The sequence below is a fragment of the Penicillium antarcticum genome (assembly GCF_028974205.1).
Source record: "Penicillium antarcticum strain IBT 31339 chromosome Unknown utg000010l_segment0_segment0, whole genome shotgun sequence".
Classification (NCBI taxonomy): domain Eukaryota; kingdom Fungi; phylum Ascomycota; class Eurotiomycetes; order Eurotiales; family Aspergillaceae; genus Penicillium; species Penicillium antarcticum.
The window spans coordinates 626,525-643,340 of record NW_026695308.1 but is presented as its reverse complement, the minus strand read 5'-3'; the positions used below and the strand labels follow the sequence as shown (position 1 = coordinate 643,340).

At 49.6% G+C, this 16,816-nt stretch overlaps 5 protein-coding genes across 5 annotated transcripts; 3 read left to right on the top strand and 2 right to left on the bottom strand.

Annotated features, from left to right (window-relative positions):
• Positions 1-2,143: 2,143 nt before the first annotated feature.
• On the bottom strand, positions 2,144-2,690 carry N7508_011170 (uncharacterized protein; the record flags this gene model as incomplete). The annotated part of the gene is made up of 2 exons (XM_058469230.1): positions 2,144-2,266; positions 2,349-2,690. 2 exons carry the CDS (start codon positions 2,688-2,690, stop codon positions 2,144-2,146), a joined length of 465 nt encoding a protein of 154 aa, XP_058314208.1.
• Positions 2,691-6,867: 4,177 nt separating this feature from the next.
• N7508_011169 (Hsp70 family protein) lies at positions 6,868-9,340 on the top strand (the record flags this gene model as incomplete). The annotated part of the gene is made up of 6 exons (XM_058469229.1): positions 6,868-7,527; positions 7,585-7,645; positions 7,701-7,902; positions 8,011-8,217; positions 8,280-8,448; positions 8,507-9,340. The coding sequence occupies 6 exons, from the start codon at positions 6,868-6,870 to the stop codon at positions 9,338-9,340; spliced, it is 2,133 nt and encodes a 710-aa protein (XP_058314207.1).
• A 496-nt stretch (positions 9,341-9,836) lies between these two features.
• On the top strand, positions 9,837-12,081 carry N7508_011168 (Kelch repeat-containing protein; the record flags this gene model as incomplete). The annotated part of the gene is given in 6 exon segments (XM_058469228.1): positions 9,837-9,886; positions 10,046-10,086; positions 10,148-10,350; positions 10,361-10,959; positions 11,022-11,441; positions 11,499-12,081. 6 exon segments carry the CDS (start codon positions 9,837-9,839, stop codon positions 12,079-12,081), a joined length of 1,896 nt encoding a protein of 631 aa, XP_058314206.1.
• An 842-nt stretch (positions 12,082-12,923) lies between these two features.
• Positions 12,924-13,724, top strand: N7508_011167 (uncharacterized protein; the record flags this gene model as incomplete). Its single annotated transcript, XM_058469227.1, has 1 exon — positions 12,924-13,724. One exon carries the CDS (start codon positions 12,924-12,926, stop codon positions 13,722-13,724), a length of 801 nt encoding a protein of 266 aa, XP_058314205.1.
• Positions 13,725-15,828: 2,104 nt separating this feature from the next.
• N7508_011166 (uncharacterized protein) lies at positions 15,829-16,023 on the bottom strand (the record flags this gene model as incomplete). Its single annotated transcript, XM_058469226.1, has 1 exon — positions 15,829-16,023. One exon carries the CDS (start codon positions 16,021-16,023, stop codon positions 15,829-15,831), a length of 195 nt encoding a protein of 64 aa, XP_058314204.1.
• Between the last annotated feature and the right edge of the window lie 793 nt (positions 16,024-16,816).

The window sequence follows — 16,816 nt, the reverse complement described above, 5'->3', positions numbered from 1 at the left end:
GAAGAGAGTTCTTTAGGGCAATTCTTCCTGCTATGGATCGAACGACGACCACCATGTTATCATATGCTACAGATATATTTTCTCGGTTTCTGCAATCGTTAGCAAGCACTCAACCTGATAGCTGTCTATATGAATGCCGAGCGCTGGCACTTACTTGTTTCTTCCTATCCCAGAAAGGTGAGAAGGCGCTGACGCTAAACAAGAGACTTAGACGGGCTGATAGCTTCTATCACCAGTACTCCACCGGGATTGGCCCTGCACCGACGAGCCAGCATCGCACAACAACTTCCGGCAAGGCACTTCCCAGCAAGTGAATATTCTCATGCGCGCGAGAAATTCTGCTACTATAGTGCAAACGGAGCAAGAAGTCCTCCGACTCCTGAAATATGACCTGAAAGCTTCGGAATGGCTCAACCGGGTGGAGAATTGGTCCTGGTTTCTCCCAAAGAAGGGGCGACAGCAAGCAGAAGAGACAAAAGCCAGCGAGGCGCATTTGGCTTATCCTTATTCCCTTGTGCGCGATCTGGAATCGGAGATAAGTGAACTTGAGAAGATCTTTAGTGTAGACAAACGAGTATTGAAGAGGAAACAGCGCATATTGGATGCCATAGATATGGCAAAGCCCCAGTTGTATGGATCTCGGCTAGCAAGACTCAACATGGTAGAAGAACTAGCCCGACATATCAGTTTCGCAAGAGGAAGCGGAGGCCAAGGGACCTCGGTATCTCGAAACGGCATGAGCCTCCTTCAACACGGACGCAACAATGCTGGATCTGAACACATTCTTAGAAGAAGCTACAGGCTACGAGAGCTTCAAGATTATGCCCTGTCCAGGGTCTAGATATGAAGCAAATGAGGAAGATCGAGGCACTGTTGCGCGCTCAATCATCTAACAAAAGAGCATGAGCATTTCTACCTTGGGTGTCTCTGGTAATTCACAAATATAGGTAGTCATCGAGGTGTCCTCGCTTGCTGCTTTGAGGTATATAGAAAGCCGTGTTCATCTTGGATGACCTAATGCCTAGTAGACCTACGAATGGGAGATTTTGTTGTTCCTTCAAAGCTGGGTCTGACAATACAGAAGCAAGCAAACGATACGATGACTGAGTTCTGGAGCCAAGTCATGGTGCACTCATGCAGATACTGAAATCAACAAATTCCAAAATGATAGAGTACATATCCGCGACAATCCAGTGTATGTAAATGGCACCTGACAGGCGTGATTTATTAGTGTGAAAGATTGATGTACGATAGACCGATAACGTACAAAATACGGTGCATTTGAACGAGAGTGTTCAAGTATATTCCCTCGCGACCTCTATGGCCCTAGAGGTTACCCGAGCCTCATTCTGACGGTTTATCTTTGACTCCCATTACGGGGACACCAGCCGATATGACATGTCCAGACTCTAGCTGCTTGGTCTTCTTTGTCTGTCTGCTTTTTCACTATCTCGCCAATTCTACTTTGCGGAATTTTGGCTATTGTTGGGACCGGATGGAGACGCTGGGGGGGGGGAGGGTTGTTGCGTGCAGGTGATTCATTACCATCTTGAGGTTCAGGAGCTTACATATTTACATATTGTAGCTGTGGGCACTATGGCTTCTCTGTTCACTCGGTCGACGCGTGATAAATAGGATCATCAGTGGGTGCTGCTCCTGGCACGCCCGTCTCTCTAAGTGTTATCCGTAAAAGGCCTACAGATAAACGGTACTGTAACAATGCTTCCACAGTCTCATCAAACCAAGAATGTCATGACGGGTTGCAAAGGAAGTGGCTTTACAACTTTTAGGTCAATGGAATGGACAATGGAATCCTCCGTCTCATTCTTCTTCGGTCTTCATTTCCTTTGCGCCGATTCATGATACCAAGCGAGCATGGTAAGAGAGTTCGGGACATGTAATCTCAAGGCCAGTCCAAGTCAATGGGACCGAAAGTCATCAAAAGAACTGGAAAGCGTATAAATTGTTCAAATCGTCAAAGGCGCCAAGTACATCATTTATAGTGGAAAGAATTGATCCCACCCACACTTTCTTCAGGCTGAGCAACAAATGTGGGCAGCTGCCCTCCCCCAGTCCCTATCCCCCCAACATCTTTGATTTCCTCTTCTTCCTTTTACCCTGCTGACTGTTTCAGGGGTTTATCTCATGTCTGGAAATCACTACCCTCATTGCCGACGCTGTTGCTGTTACTGGCTCCACCGCTCTGGCCCATGCCCATTTCAGCCCGGAAATATGATGACAAGAGGCCGATCAGTGTCGCTTTTGCCTGTTCATCTTCCAGCCTTTTTCTCATGTTAGGCTTATATCATATTAGCGTCTAGAAGCGTACGTTCGAAGAGGGTTCATACGTATAATTCATTGGCACAGCTGATGAGGAATCCTTCTAGGACTTCGTCAAAGAGCTGGGAGCTGGTCGGATGATGGCCTTGGTCAAGCATGGGTCTGGCCGGAAATGCAGAAGTGTCATAGATAGGGCCCTGAGGGAACATGCTATCTATGTCACCAAACCCGTCAGGCATAAGTTCATCCGGACTGCCCGGCCGTGCATTCTGTTCTTGGGTGGAATGTCGCGCCGTGTATGGCGGAGACAGTCCTTGCTGTTGGGCTTGCCTTGGTGTCTGCCTGTCAGTGTGCTCGTACTGCGGCTGTTGATTTCCATCTCCCGCTGCCCGTGTTTGTCGTCCAGCCATTGCGGTGCTTTATGTTATAAAGAGGTGATAAGTAAAATTTTGGTCCATGCCAACGTCGCTTTATAGTACCTCATTCACTTTGTGGCCCCGTCCCAACAGACACGAAGCCTTCCGAGTGGGTAAGTCAGGGTGTGATTTGGCCGGTGCTAAAAGTGATTTGGCGCATATCCTGCATTAGCTCCAGGACAGGGGTGTTTGGCGGAGACCTGGATGACATCAAAACTTGATAAGGCGAGTTCTAGGCGCGCTCTTACCAAGGAAGTCTCGCATAATCGGAAGCTTGATGGCATGCATCGATTTCCAATTGCCCTACCACGATAGCGTCATCGCTTTGGTGAAAATTGATCAATGTCCTGGCCTGCCGTGTCGCAGACCCCTCGCACCAGGCAAACGATGGAAACGACAAAATCGGGACCCCTTTTTCTCTTTTTTTTTTTTTTTTTTTTTTTCTTTTCTTTTTCTTCTGGGTATATAGCTAATCAGCCAGTGACAACCTCAACAGTGCGTTGATTATTCTGCTACTACGGGGCTCAGGGACTGAAATCAGGACTGCTTCTTTGTTTAGCCGTGGCCCCGGCCCCGCTAACAGCCTGTGTTCCAGTTCTCCCATTGATGAGATATGGTGGCGAACCGGTTGGGTCTAAATTCAAGCTATGTCATGACATGTACTTTTGTCTGCACATCTGATTTTCCGCAATATCTTACCCATAGTTTACCGGTGCTCTCCTCCGCTTGCTCTACTATTGAAGGCACTAGAGACAGAATGTGCTCGGGCGTCTGAGGGCTGGGTGGTAAAAAAAATAATAAAAAATAAAAAAAAAAAAAAAAGGAGTGAAAGAAAAAATGAATGAATGAAAAATGAATGAATGAAAAATGAATGAATGAAAAATCAATGAATGAAAAATCAATGAATGAAAAATCAATGAAAGAAAAATCAATGAAAGAATAAGAAAGCATAGGGAAAACTTACCCCTGACACGAAGTGAGCCAATGACTTGACTTGGGTGGGGCATTTTATAGTTGGAAAACCAGAGCGCAACCTTGGCGGCGCAGTCAATATGCAGTAGGGGTTCGCTTGAATCGTGGGGGCCAAGGTCCTCGACCTTCTAATTGGGTCACGGATGTAGTCGGATATCTGACAGCGTTTGTCGTATAAGGAACCTGAGGCAAGGATAAGAAACGCCGCGTTTTGCTTTGGGGATATCAGATCATCGTTTGCAGGTGGGCCTGCTCAAGCCCCCGATCACAAGCAGGTGACGCGGCAACAAAATGGACTTTGTAAGGTGAGATCTTGTTGAGTTCCCCTGCATAGGAACTGTGGTGCGAATACCATGTTTTCGTGAAAGGTCGCCCGACAGTCACAATTGCAAAGAGCAGCATTTACATTACTGTACTAATTCCACATGAAGTTCCAACGAGGTCGGGCACGGTGGGAATATCGGATTCTCCATGAAGCGCAATTCGCACCTGTGCCCGAGGGTTGTGCACAGACCCAACCCTGCGCGTCTAATTCCAAACAAGATCCTCGGCTTCGGCCAATATGACATGACATTAGTACCACACATGGAAGAAGCAGCTTAGACGAGCTACCTGGCGGTCCGATTGGCTAGCCCAAATGATCGATCTGCAGCAGGTACACCGTTTGTGGATCCAACCCCCCGAGATTACAGCATGATCTACGCCCCGCCGCTCATGTAACCTGTGAACGTAAGAGTCGATTGTGGAGCGACCATAGCGAATCAAGAACTGCCCTTTGAGCACTAGCTGCGTAGCGACTACCGGGTCTCCAATATGGCCAAGATCTGTGCTGTGGCTTTTGCTACGGAAGGTCTCCGAGCTCAAGCCCCGGTAACCATGCGCTGGTTTCCCACCCGCGGCTCCATTTTTGGTACTTTGTCATCTCGAGCCCAATGGGTATTTGTCTCGCCCGCTTGATTTCCTACTTAAGGTAGAAATGGCTGTTTGCCTCATGGGCTACTCAGGTATGAGAGGTACAGTTGAGTAGACCTTGACATAGCCCAGGGTCCGGGGGGTGACCCGCCGCCCGCCGCCCGTCAAGCCTGTCCGCCAAGGTATTGATTACAGCAATATAGAGATCAATATTTCTTATATATATTGAATAGTATAGGGTGTAATAAATTACTGTAATTAATGACTTGGCCGGGCTATGTCAAGGTCTACAGTTGAGAATGTATGTAGGACGAACTGGTTGTTTTCCAAAAGATCGAAGATCATTGTGGCTGGCCCATGCACCCCACAGTTCCATAGCCCCACATCCTCGTTATGCTCGACTTGTTGTATCGGCCAGGGCAAATCCAAATAAAGGGTTGATTCTTAGATTATGAGGAGAGAGACTTCAGGTTATCGGAAGAGTGCCTGCGAAGTTCCTGCTCCATATCCGATTCAGTATATCAGAATCATTTCGGCTGAGGTCTCCTTCGGCTGGCGGACAGAGCCCCAAAACCCTAAGGTTTGGGACTTAGGGCTTAGGGTCTGATTGGGGTTGCGAATGGGATGCACCGAAGGATGAGGCAAGTCTTCGCAGAATCTTTACGTGGTTTGCGGATATCTAGAGACTGATCGTCCACTTTTACGCAATTTTATCGGCCTACAATCGAATGAGATTGAACGGCAGAACGCATACGGCAGATGGCCCAGATTACTTTTTTTTTTTTTTTTCTTTCTTTTTTCATGCAGCGTTTATGTACGCCTTTTTTTTTTTTTGTCAACAAATAAGCGATGCAACCCCATATCCGTCTCACCATCCTACAGAACATTTGCGGCTCAAATAAAGCTACTTTTCACATTCAGTTTCAAGCCAGACCTTGGTACTTTATCAGTGGACAGCTATGTATTCGGTGCAGGCAGTGGCAGCCGTGTATCCGCGCAAAAATTCCGGAGGGCCCCAGACAAATAGCCTACGAGGAAGTCGGTTCTAGAGTGGTTTTTTCTTGGCCGTGATGCCACGTGCCAGACGAGCGTATTATTGGGTCATCGCGTCGGCCAGGCCTTTTGCCTGAGATATGCTGGGTGAGATGGTCGACTAGAGATAGATCTTGAACGACGATTAGCATTGGGAGCAAGTCAAAGAAGCGACAAATTGCACATACTGGTATTCAGTGCCTTTTGGGCTTCTCGCTGTATAAGTTGAGAGACTCCTCGGAGGCCGCATGAAGCAATTTGCTGTAAAATGACAGTCAAAAGAGAAGGAGTAGGCAATTCCCTACTTTTCGGGTCATTGGCTTTCGGATCCCTGCTTATCATGTCCTTGCCCTTCATATCCCGGCTGTCTGTCCTGACTTCCGACAAGCGCATGATCGATTGCCTTCGGTGTTGGCGGAGACATCTGCTTTTGGGATTGCACCGAGGGCCCAAAGCGATGAGGACTCGATAGCTACCTCTTCTGTTTATTCGCTTCAGTCGCCACTGACCCTTGGAAGCTTGCAATAGCACCACACCTGCCATCCTTGATCACATTCTGGACCCCGGAAGTTATCGGGGCTTTATAACTTCGTCCGCGGCACGTCATTGTGTGCCAAATTTTGAGCATGGTGGTTATTGGATTTGGGGACCGGTCTAAATCTAGCTTAGCCTTTTTCCGAAAATAGTGTCCACCGACTCTCGACATCAATCCTTTGCATCACCTAGCCATCATAGCCCTAGTGTGGTTCACTCTGGATGGTTGGTTTCTGAATAAGCTCTGAACAGCCCGCTGTCTTGAATATGGTTTTCACATATGTGGGCCTGACATGCAGACAGTAACGAACAACCGATTGTTGGAATGTCCATGCGAAAAATCGGCAAATAAGCTACCGGACAAATATTTACCAAGGGAGGCACATGAATTCGCCCATAGTAACGCTACAAATGATAACATTGTAGCGAGTAGGCTCGATCTCATGAACCACATTGGTGGATGACATCATAATGACTGGCACAGCTCAAGGGCTCCAGGTCAGGGCCTGGTCGTTTTTGTGGGACGCGTCACATCACTTCACGTCGCGTATACGTGAGCTTAACCCCACGGAGACAAATCGTGCAGTGATGTCCATCACGTGACCATCCACGGATTGAGTTTCTCTCGGGGCCGGGAGAGAGGGGAGGGGGCGGGAGAGGGTCGGTTCGTGGCTGGCAACGCCTCCACTTTACCTAACAATCACGGTCTTCTCACGCCTTGATGGCTCCCGCGCGCAGTGAAGAAGCGCCTCAGGAAGTGTTGATTACGATCGATATCGGAACAACCACGGTCAAAGCCTTCGTCTCCGAGAATCCCGACTCCCCCGATTCGATCGACTACCCCTTGGAGTTCCGTTTGAGCGATGACGCGGACAGGAAGAAAACGACCACAGAACTCGATACCACCATAGCCCTCTCTGAAGATGGCCAACACTGCGTGTTCGGTCCCGATGGCTTGTCGTTCTCTGGGTTTCACATCTTCAGGGATTGGAAACTCGGCGCCATGGGCTTCGAACCGTATGCCCACTCGCTCGCAAGATCCTGTGAGCTGCTTGAAGCATCCGCTCCCCAAATAGGGCCTGTCAACCCTGCCAGCCTATACCGGAAGCTTCTCTCGCATATCTCGGAGACAGCCAAAGAACATCTCCACCGGAAGTACGGTGGCAACTTTGACGCGATAAAATGCTATCTCACATACCCGGTCAGCTGCAGTGAGTCGTTGAGGCTCCTTCTTCTTCAAGAGCCTTCCGCTGTCGGAATGGAAGTCACCGGGGCTGTTTCGGAGGCCATGGCGGCTGCCTACTATTTTGTCAAATACAAAAGAAGCCTCGGTCTGCCACGCGGCGCGAAATTATTCATTGACTTCGGTGGCGCCACTGTTGTAGGGTCTTCTCGACCAGCCCCCCTCTTGACGTATTCTTTCTAACCCCTTGTCCAGGACGGCGTGGCTGTATATGAGGATAGCACGGATCAGATAAAGCAGGCTTGCCCAACCCATGGTCTGCGCCCTCATCCACGAAGTTCAAGCCGGCTGGATTGCTGAACGTCAAATAGGGTTTCCCGGTGGAGGACAAATGATCAACCAATTTGCACGCAACTGGCTCACGAAACAATGCCCCGATTGGACTGCACTGGATTGCGATGTTCACTGGACTCTGAACATCTCTTCCCAAATCGATCGATGCAAACGCAACTTTAATGGCCAATCGAGTCACATTCTCCATGATGGAAATGGCCGCCCCATCACTTTACCCTCGTAAGTACTCGTCCCCATTTGAGACACCAATGCCTTCAATGCCTTCCTGTGTCATGAATTGGGTTCATTATCAGCCAAGCTCATGGTTGTTGTTTGTGTCTCATATAGGCATGTTATGAAATCCTTCTTCGAGCCTTTGATTGCCGGAGGCGTGGGGCTAGCCAAAAAACTGTACGAGAGTGCGATGTCTGCTGGGCATCTCGTCAATGCTGTGGTGGTCTGCGGTGGAGTAGGGGAAAATGGGTGGTTCTTCGAGGAGCTATCTCGGAGAATACTCGATGAAACTGGTGTCGCAATATGCAGGCGAATGTCAGAGTAGGTTCACCATGCTCTGCGCTCATCGGAAAACTGCTAACACTGCCTTGCCACTTCTTCAGGCCCGGGGCTATAGCGCATGGAGCGCTGTGCTACGCTCGCAGCCCTATCGTTGAAGAGTGTGTTATAACACGACATCTGGGCCTGTCCTACGATGGGGACTATACAAGAAATGGGAAGCCTTTGAAGCTTGGAGCGTGGCACAGGGGCATAGGATGGATCCTTCGCGAGGTGGGTTGGCAGTTTCGAACAAAGGCACGTTGTCGGTGTTTTGGCTGATTGTACGCAGGGTCAAGATCCTAACCAGTTACCCGGTTGTCTGCGATTTACGAAAAAAATCCAACCTGATTCGACGGATAAAGGTGATCTCATCATCGAGACGGAGATGTACGTTACCCCCGCCAACTTGAAAACATTTGGCAAGTACATTCGGAAGAACAGACTCATCGAATGGGACTGCGATATAACATATCCGGCCACGGAGCGGATCCTCGCCCGGTTGTCTCGCCTGGGAAAATTCTCCGGGATGCTTCCCCACAAAGAAATGTTTCCGCTTGGGATTGAGACGAAGGAAGTCGAATTTGAATTTCAACTTACCCTAGAGGCTGATAAACAGCTGTTGAAGGCCTCCTTTTCTGTCAAGCTCAGGGACGGGCGTTTCTGCCCCCTGGAAGACGTGCGTTATATTCCTCTGCCGTTAGTACCCAGATCAGAGTTTATGAACCCGTGTGTTCGATATGGTCAAGATTTCGCAAATCGAAGCGAGGAGAAGGAACAAACACCAAACCGTGGGCCGCAGAGCCTCGCCTCCGTTGCGTCTCTCCCGGCCTCCCTGGAGAGTCGTGGCCCATCAACGACGCGGGCACACAGCGGACCTGCCATTGTCGTACCGCAGAGTCCCGTGCAGTCTGAACGTGCTACGTCTACCACGCGCGAATGGAGTTTGCCTCCTCGTCGACACGTAATCCGGCGGCATGACTGGGGACGGTATTCGCGAATCTGGAAGCCACCAGAGCTCTTGCCGAGCGACTATGCGAATGCGAAGGAAACCGCTGTACGGCTGAATAGAAAGTACGGTCGGTCCCGACAGGGCAGCCCACGCCTTGTGCCGTATTCATCATGAGAAACACACCCTTTGCGTCAAGATGGAGCGTCGTGCGTAATTGATCTCGGCACCACTTGGCTGATCTGACGGGTCGGGCTCAACCCACAGCGAGGAAGGTCATGGCCATCCTTCTTCCATCCGGCCAGGCAGGACCATGTGAGCATAATGCAGGGGTAAATCCACACGATGGATAGCACGGGAACCAAATGCAATGCTTGCAAGAACCACTGCCAATGCAGATAGATATCTTCTTATTCGAATCGCATGTCAGCAATCGCTGCCTTAGAGAGTGGGGGCTTGGCTTTGTTTTACGTGAAGGCCAACTGATATCACCGAATATGTAACATTACGTTATGAGCATACTGTTCAGCCCTTCCTATAAGTGCCATCGCCCTGGCCAGGGCCCCGTCCTTTAATCAATTCTGGAAAAGACTCGAAAAATGCCACATACCCCTTTCGCATGGAAGTGGCTGGTTGGTTCACTTCTTTCTCTCCCTGTAATAGCTGCACCGCCATGGACGACCCAAATCAATACCACGATGTGCAACTGGAACGGGTTTCGTGGTAAGTCACACCACATGAAGCATACGAATCGCACGAGCTCGGTGTTGATCGGACAAAGGCTTCCAACTTCGGCAAACTATCATACTGAACGGCGGTTCGTTATGGTGGCAGAGGTCCGTCATCCTGCGCCCGTGTGACCCAACACTGACCCTTCCCAAGCGGATACTCCGATGGTTCCTACGGCATACCAACAAATGACGGTAAGCAACCGACAGCTGCTACGACGGTCCGTGGGGAACAGAAGCTGATCGTTCCGGCTAGGTAACTCTGGGGGCACGTTCTATAGCCTGTCACTTGCTGATCGATTCAACATTGAAACGACCAACTCCTCTAGTCTTTTCTCGAAGGGGCCCAACCCAGCCGTAGCCCAGCCGAACTTCGAAGATGGCGCAATGTTTGGAAACGACCGAGAAATCATTCTCTATGGGTGGGCACTATCATTCCGCTCCCTTCTCACGGGCCTTGTTCTGATAGTATCCTACCAGGGGACTAACCAGGCCAACGGACAGCCAAGATGTTCCCAACGCCACGGAGGCTCTTGGATATCGATTCTCGGATGCAGGCTCAGATCATGATGAGGGATCATTCTTTAACTCGTCACTACCAGGCAATATGACTCGCTACGTCACAAATGGGGGTCCAGTATCGGTGCCAAGCGAGGACCTGGCTTTTTATTTCGGTGGCATGCGAGGTCGAGACTGGGGTCCTATCACCTCGGACGATGCATCAGCAAACACATCGGCGAACACACTGATTGCAGTCAATATGGCAGCCAATGGCGATCAACCAATCTGGCGGAACTTGACGCTGCCAAACTATGTCGCGAGCCGAGCAAACCCGCAACTGGTGTGGATACCCGTTTCCCAGCAAGGCGTTCTAGCAGTTATTGGCGGAGTGAAAACCCCAGAAGAGATATATCCCTCCGGTCTTTCATCCACGCAGCAAAAGCTGAATGTGAGGCTCGCCCCGGCTCTTCGGGCCCAAAGAGGAACCTTGGTTAACCCAGCGCAGTCCTTGACCGACCCGGATTTCATGACTATTATTCCAATTTACGATATTGCGCTTGATACATGGTATGTACCCCCGTCGACTTCCCCGAACCGAATGCAAGCTCACTTGTTGTCACATCCTCAAGGTATCTCCAAAACGCCACAGGCGATGTTCCCTCGGGCGGTCGTTCCTCCTTCTGCTCCACTGTTGCTTCTGCATTGGATGGCAGTTCTCACAACATTTACATCTACGGCGGCTATAATGGGGAAGATTCCACCACTGCCCCTTATGACGACGTGTACATCCTCTCCTTGCCATCCTTCATCTGGATCAGAGCCTACACCGGGAAATCTCGTCATGGTCGCAGCGGACATCAATGCTTCGGTGTCCTACCGAGCCACATGTTAGTGGTGGGGGGCCTATACAAGGATCCGTCCATTTGTCTCGATGGCGGCATCCTGCAGACATTCAGTCTCAATGATTTGAAATTTCAAACGACATACTCTCCCGAGGCTGTCGAGGAATACCGTGTACCAAGTGTGGTGTCTCAGAAAATTGGAGGAACGTGGGTCATTCATCTTGTCTGATGAGTCTGTGATCTTCGATAGCTGATAGGGACTAGAACAACAGGGAACGCCAGTCGAACTGCGCCCGAATCGTGGGGAGACCCTCAACTCAAGTCCCTGTTTGATACCCCGTACACGAAGACGGTCACAACCTGGTACCCATATACCACATCGGGAAAGCCGCTGCAACCAAAGACTACGGCGGTCCGAGCATCCATGCCTCAGAAAAAGGGCTGGATCATGCCTGTTGCTGTCGGTGTGTCTGTCCCTACGGTTGGGGCAGCTTGCGTTATCATGATATGGCTGGCTATCAAGCGTAAGCGTCATTTGCAACATGGTCTATGCCACTGTAGCCCCAGGAGACGTCATTGGCTACATTTGCTCTGTCTCAAGTCCGATCGGTCTCGACCAAATGAGGCAGATGGGGTCCCGGTCGAGCCGCAACCCGCGGTACGCTCTGTCCGCGTTGTGGGCAGTGAATGCAATGAGCTGCCAGCTCACGTTCCCCCATCAACAAAGTCTAATAGGTCTTCTATCGCGGAAACACCGACGCATATGTATCTGCGAGGACTGGAGACTCCAGGGGTAGCACAATCCTTGGAGAAGATGCATCCGTCGCTACACAAGAGAGGTCTCTGATTGATAAGCATTGTTGGCGAACGCATACCATAGAGGACTTAGAGTATCGATATTTAAGAGCTTCTTATCCACTTGCCGCGAGTACGGAAAGAAATGTCTTGATGGTTGGCACGAAAGCTACGCACAATAATGTAGCTAGATATCAACTTCACCCAATTGCACAACATTTCGAAGCGAGCATTGGTCACTATACTAACGAGAATACGTTATGCAGCCATGGCATCCAGAATTCAAATAAGCTGATTTTGCAGGTCAGAAACAAAATACGAAGATCGGAAACCGCATCGCATGGATATGATGGGTATTATAATAGGCCGTGTAGGATTCCGGCTTATCCTCGAGATATTGTTTAGCTCGATGCGACGATCTGGCGAGGCGGAGCGTTCCGCTCATTGGGCGATATTACCGCATATTAGTCAAACTTGACACGAAGACTTGAGCTTGGTCTTTTTTTATAGATGACTCAAAACTCCGCCTTCTTGGGCAGACGCTAGTGAGATATGGCAAACTCGTGCCTCGTAGTGAGACGACCTATCTTCTCAAGTGGGTCACGGCCTAGCCTTTTAAATACCTTGTTCAAATACCCAAATGATCTACTAACCTTGCTATCCGCTCTCTAGCTTTTTTGACGTGGTCTTTTTTTTTTTTTTTTTTTTTTTTTTTTTTTTTTTGGCTAGGTCAAGCCTGACAATTGCTGTACAAATTCACCCATTTTCTTTTGTCAGAAATCATCAGTTTGGCACCAGTTAGAACCTCATTTCACAGCCCCTTTCATGAACAGATCGGTTCAGTGTCCTCTTCCTTCACCTTGCTTACTGACCAGAAACATAGGCATAGCCTCGATGGCGCGCCACAAAATAGTGCAGAAACCTCAGTCACCCAACGAGCTTGCTCCTCCGATTGTCAGAAGTATTCTTTGTCGACCACTGAGCGACATCCTGAGCGATGAGGTGAGCGTTCCAGTGAGAGACATGCACAGCTGGGTACATCGATCTTGCGCCGATCGCATGGAAGAAGCCAGGAAGAAAGGGAAGATCACGCGCCCGATGAATGCATTCATGCTCTACCGGTTTGCCTACAATGGGCTTGTCAAGGAATATTTGCGGCAAAGCAACCACCGCAACGACGGCAAGGCCATCTCTAAGGCTATTGGTCTAGGGTGGCGGAATGAAAGTACGATCATCCGTTGCATCTTCCAAGACCTGGCAAACACTGAGCGACATCAGCACTCTACAATACACGCCAGCATCGGCGATCCCGCCAACAAGACGCTCCAACTGCCCATAAAGCGGACATCACCGTCCCCAATCACTCCAGATACTGAAAGACGCAGTGGCTTTGCATCCGGTCAAAGCAGCCCAAGCAATATCGTGGACACCATTTCGCTAGTTCTTGAACAACCAGAACCGCATTTGGCGCAATCTGGTGGCCTACAGTGGCCTGCGGTAACTGAAATAATTACGCATAGCTCGCCGGTGGCGTCGGAAAATACCTCTGACCCTTGGCTGGGTAATATTCCGTACGAGTATGGCGACTTGGAAAGTGGCGGCGGTCAAGACAATGTCTCAAACAAGCTTTGGCTTGAGTTGCATGAGGAACCAAAGTGCATGGGTTATATTGATCCTGGGCTCCTGCTCCGGTAGAACAGGCTAGCAGCGCTCTCTGTACATAGCAAAATGGTCATGACAATCGGGCGCGATTTTGCTGCCGGTGACTCCAGTTGAAGAAGAAGAGGTGGAGGAGAGGAGAAGCAGGAGAGCAAGAGGAAAAGGAAAGATAATAATGTACGTCTTGGCACTGTAAAGCGGTTGTTAAAGCAAATACAAAGGGGCACAAGGTCTTTCCAGGTCATGTAGTTAAGTCGGATTTTTAAGGCCCTATTCCCTTTGATCTCTTGCATTCAACCAACCCGTTTTGCTTATGTAGATAAGTGAAGTCCTGTTGCACCAATTTCCTCAACATCGCTTTAATCCGTGAACAAGGGCATTGTGAAATTCCAGTGACTTTTTAAGTCTTCAATATAGACAAAACCTAGCAGGTATGGCGGGCTTTCATATCTCCCATGTTCTCTGTCAACACTGGCTGCTAGTAATCAAACACGTTCTAGTGCTCAAGCTTTTAAATCCCACATACCGGATGGAACTGGACATGGCTGTTTACTTGAGCGCCATGGAGGCAAGCAAATGAAGACTATACTTGCGTCCTCTGTCCTCCGTAAAACCCCGAATTAAATCAAAGCACTCCATTTCAGACCAGTGCGCCACTTTGACTCCGCCGCAGCTTCTACTACCGAGCATGGAAGCAACCCAATTAAAGGCAATGACGGGAACCGATCACGGCCACTAGACGCCATTATTGGAGCACACTGATTTTTGACAAGCCTTGCCTGAGATTCTTTTGTCGCACGGTTGGACCGAGTCATTATCCTTTGGGGGTAACCTAATACAACATGTGCCTTCTACTTCTGCAGAGTAGTTCCCTCTGACTGTTGCTCTGGAAGCATGCTTACAAGTTACGCAGGGGTCTCGTAGCTTCCTAACACAAGAGCTGTTGGCCAAGTATGATGACGTTGCTCTGGACGTCCTAGCTGGCAGAATATATTCGTACCCAAATCACCAATGTTGTCTACTTCAATTGATGAAGCCTGATGTTCTACCGTGAGAGTTGACGGGTTGGGTGACCAGGTCAAAGTCCAAGAGCGCAGGCAGAATAATACCATGCCGAGAGTCGGGTACGAACCCAGCATTTTCCGGCGGCGCTATATCGGTTGGCCTGGGGTCCGCTCGTGAATCTCGCGGTCCATCGCCATCGCGGGGGTTCCTTTGGCCAGGGATGAGGGTCGAAGCTTGACTTGTTCACCCCATTATTCAACCTATTAAAAATGCCGTTGGGTCTAAGGTCAATAATGTCACGACTTTCTGTCTGTACCGCTTCAAGCAACCAGTCGTGATCAATCACGCTGGCAAGTATCAGCAGGGCCCACTCTATCGTTCATCCTGGGCGTGTCCATCTGAGCCTCTGGCAGAAGTTCATAACCCCCAACAGGATAGGACATCCGCCAGACCATCGTCGCTTTTAGCAGCTTTCCGCGGAAGTACCGCTCGGACGCTTTGCCATCGTTGTAACGGTGGTCTGGAGCATCAAGGCCATTAGGGCAAAATTTGAGCCGAGGGGGAGAATTGCTCTTCAGCGCCCCCTTTGACAAGTCCAGCTAGGGCGGCAGCTAATGAGGGGTCTTATATTTAGACCGAGGCTACGGCAGACGAGGGTTTATCAAAATGCTACGCAAGCACAATTAATAGGCTACAAACAAAAAGAAAAAAAAATCCCCAATTGGTTTATGCATGTAGAAAGGTGCAGAGTCTCAAACCAGTAATTATCCTTCATGAAGAGTGCAACCTAGCCGGGCCTGCCAATAGTTGTGGAAAAGGCCTGGTCTGAGCCGAAATTCTATTTGTAGGTATGCGCGACGAAGTGGCTTTACGAACTCGGTTCTGGCTCCGGCTGGCTTATGTTTGTTATATGTTTGCGGACGCCGAACGTTGTTTCCATCTTGGATGAGCCTGCGCCATCCCCTTGGCCTCTTTTCCTCGCTGTCTCGCAGCGGAATTGAGATCATAGTTGCATTACTATCGGTGGGCCATGACTTAGGACTCACCTCACGATAGGCCTTTCCAGAAGCGAATTTAGCGATAGTGCCTAGTTTTACAATGTTCGCTGGGCCAATAAAGCCCAACCAGGATTGTGTTAGAAGCGGTTGTCAACCCAGGTCGTATTGGTACGTGCATGTCGGGCCTTCAACATGTCTTCTCCTATGATACCACTCTGGACATCAGAGGGCTTCTCGGCGAGATAGCGGGTGACATCCAACGCGGGTGACATCCAACGCTGCCGCAAAAGAATCCAAACGAGCAAGCATCGATGTGCCCTCGTAGCATCCATGATAACCATCACCCTCACAGGACGTATCGCTGCAGCGGAAGCATGACCCCTTGGACTCTCCAATCAAGCTCACACTGAGGTAGAGCAGTGCTTCATCTGTCCTGGCCCAGCCTTGAGAATTCTATTGCCCGATATGATGGATGCCCCTGGTCTAGCATGAGCATAGAACTTGTCAAATGTTGGTCCCAGTAGCGTACTAATTTTTACTACGCCACTGTTTGCTATTAGAATGTTTCCTAGATCGAGCTTGGTATACTGCAGGCCTCGTGATGATATTCCGGTCAGGACCTGTTCCACGTCAGCCATGTAGACATTCTAAATCTACGCCTTCAAGAGTATCTGCTTGACAACCGACCAGATCTCCTCGTGACACAGTATATTCGGCCATTACTTCACACCGAGGACTATATTTGATGGAACAAAAGGGACATAATCCAATATGACTCTCTCGATCATCGTGGAAGGGAATGTGACCGTAGCCACCTCGCAGCAATCCAGGAAAATGGAATGATTACAGTCAGCAAAGGCAGCATGCCACTTCGGGGGTGCCTCATCCTTGCCCCCGCGCGCTTCTTTCGTTCATCATTCTCCTAGTTTCGCCGCGCCAGATATGAGACTCCGACCGGATTCTTCAGAAGTATGTTTTTAGACCTGTGGTGGTCAGATGGATCAAGTAGAGCAACAAGAATTAACGAAGTGCGTCGAGGCCCTGCACGCGGCCGCTGTTCACAGGCTCATATCATGATATTGCCGCGGATGCGATCGTTTACCTTTACTTGATAAACATCCAGCT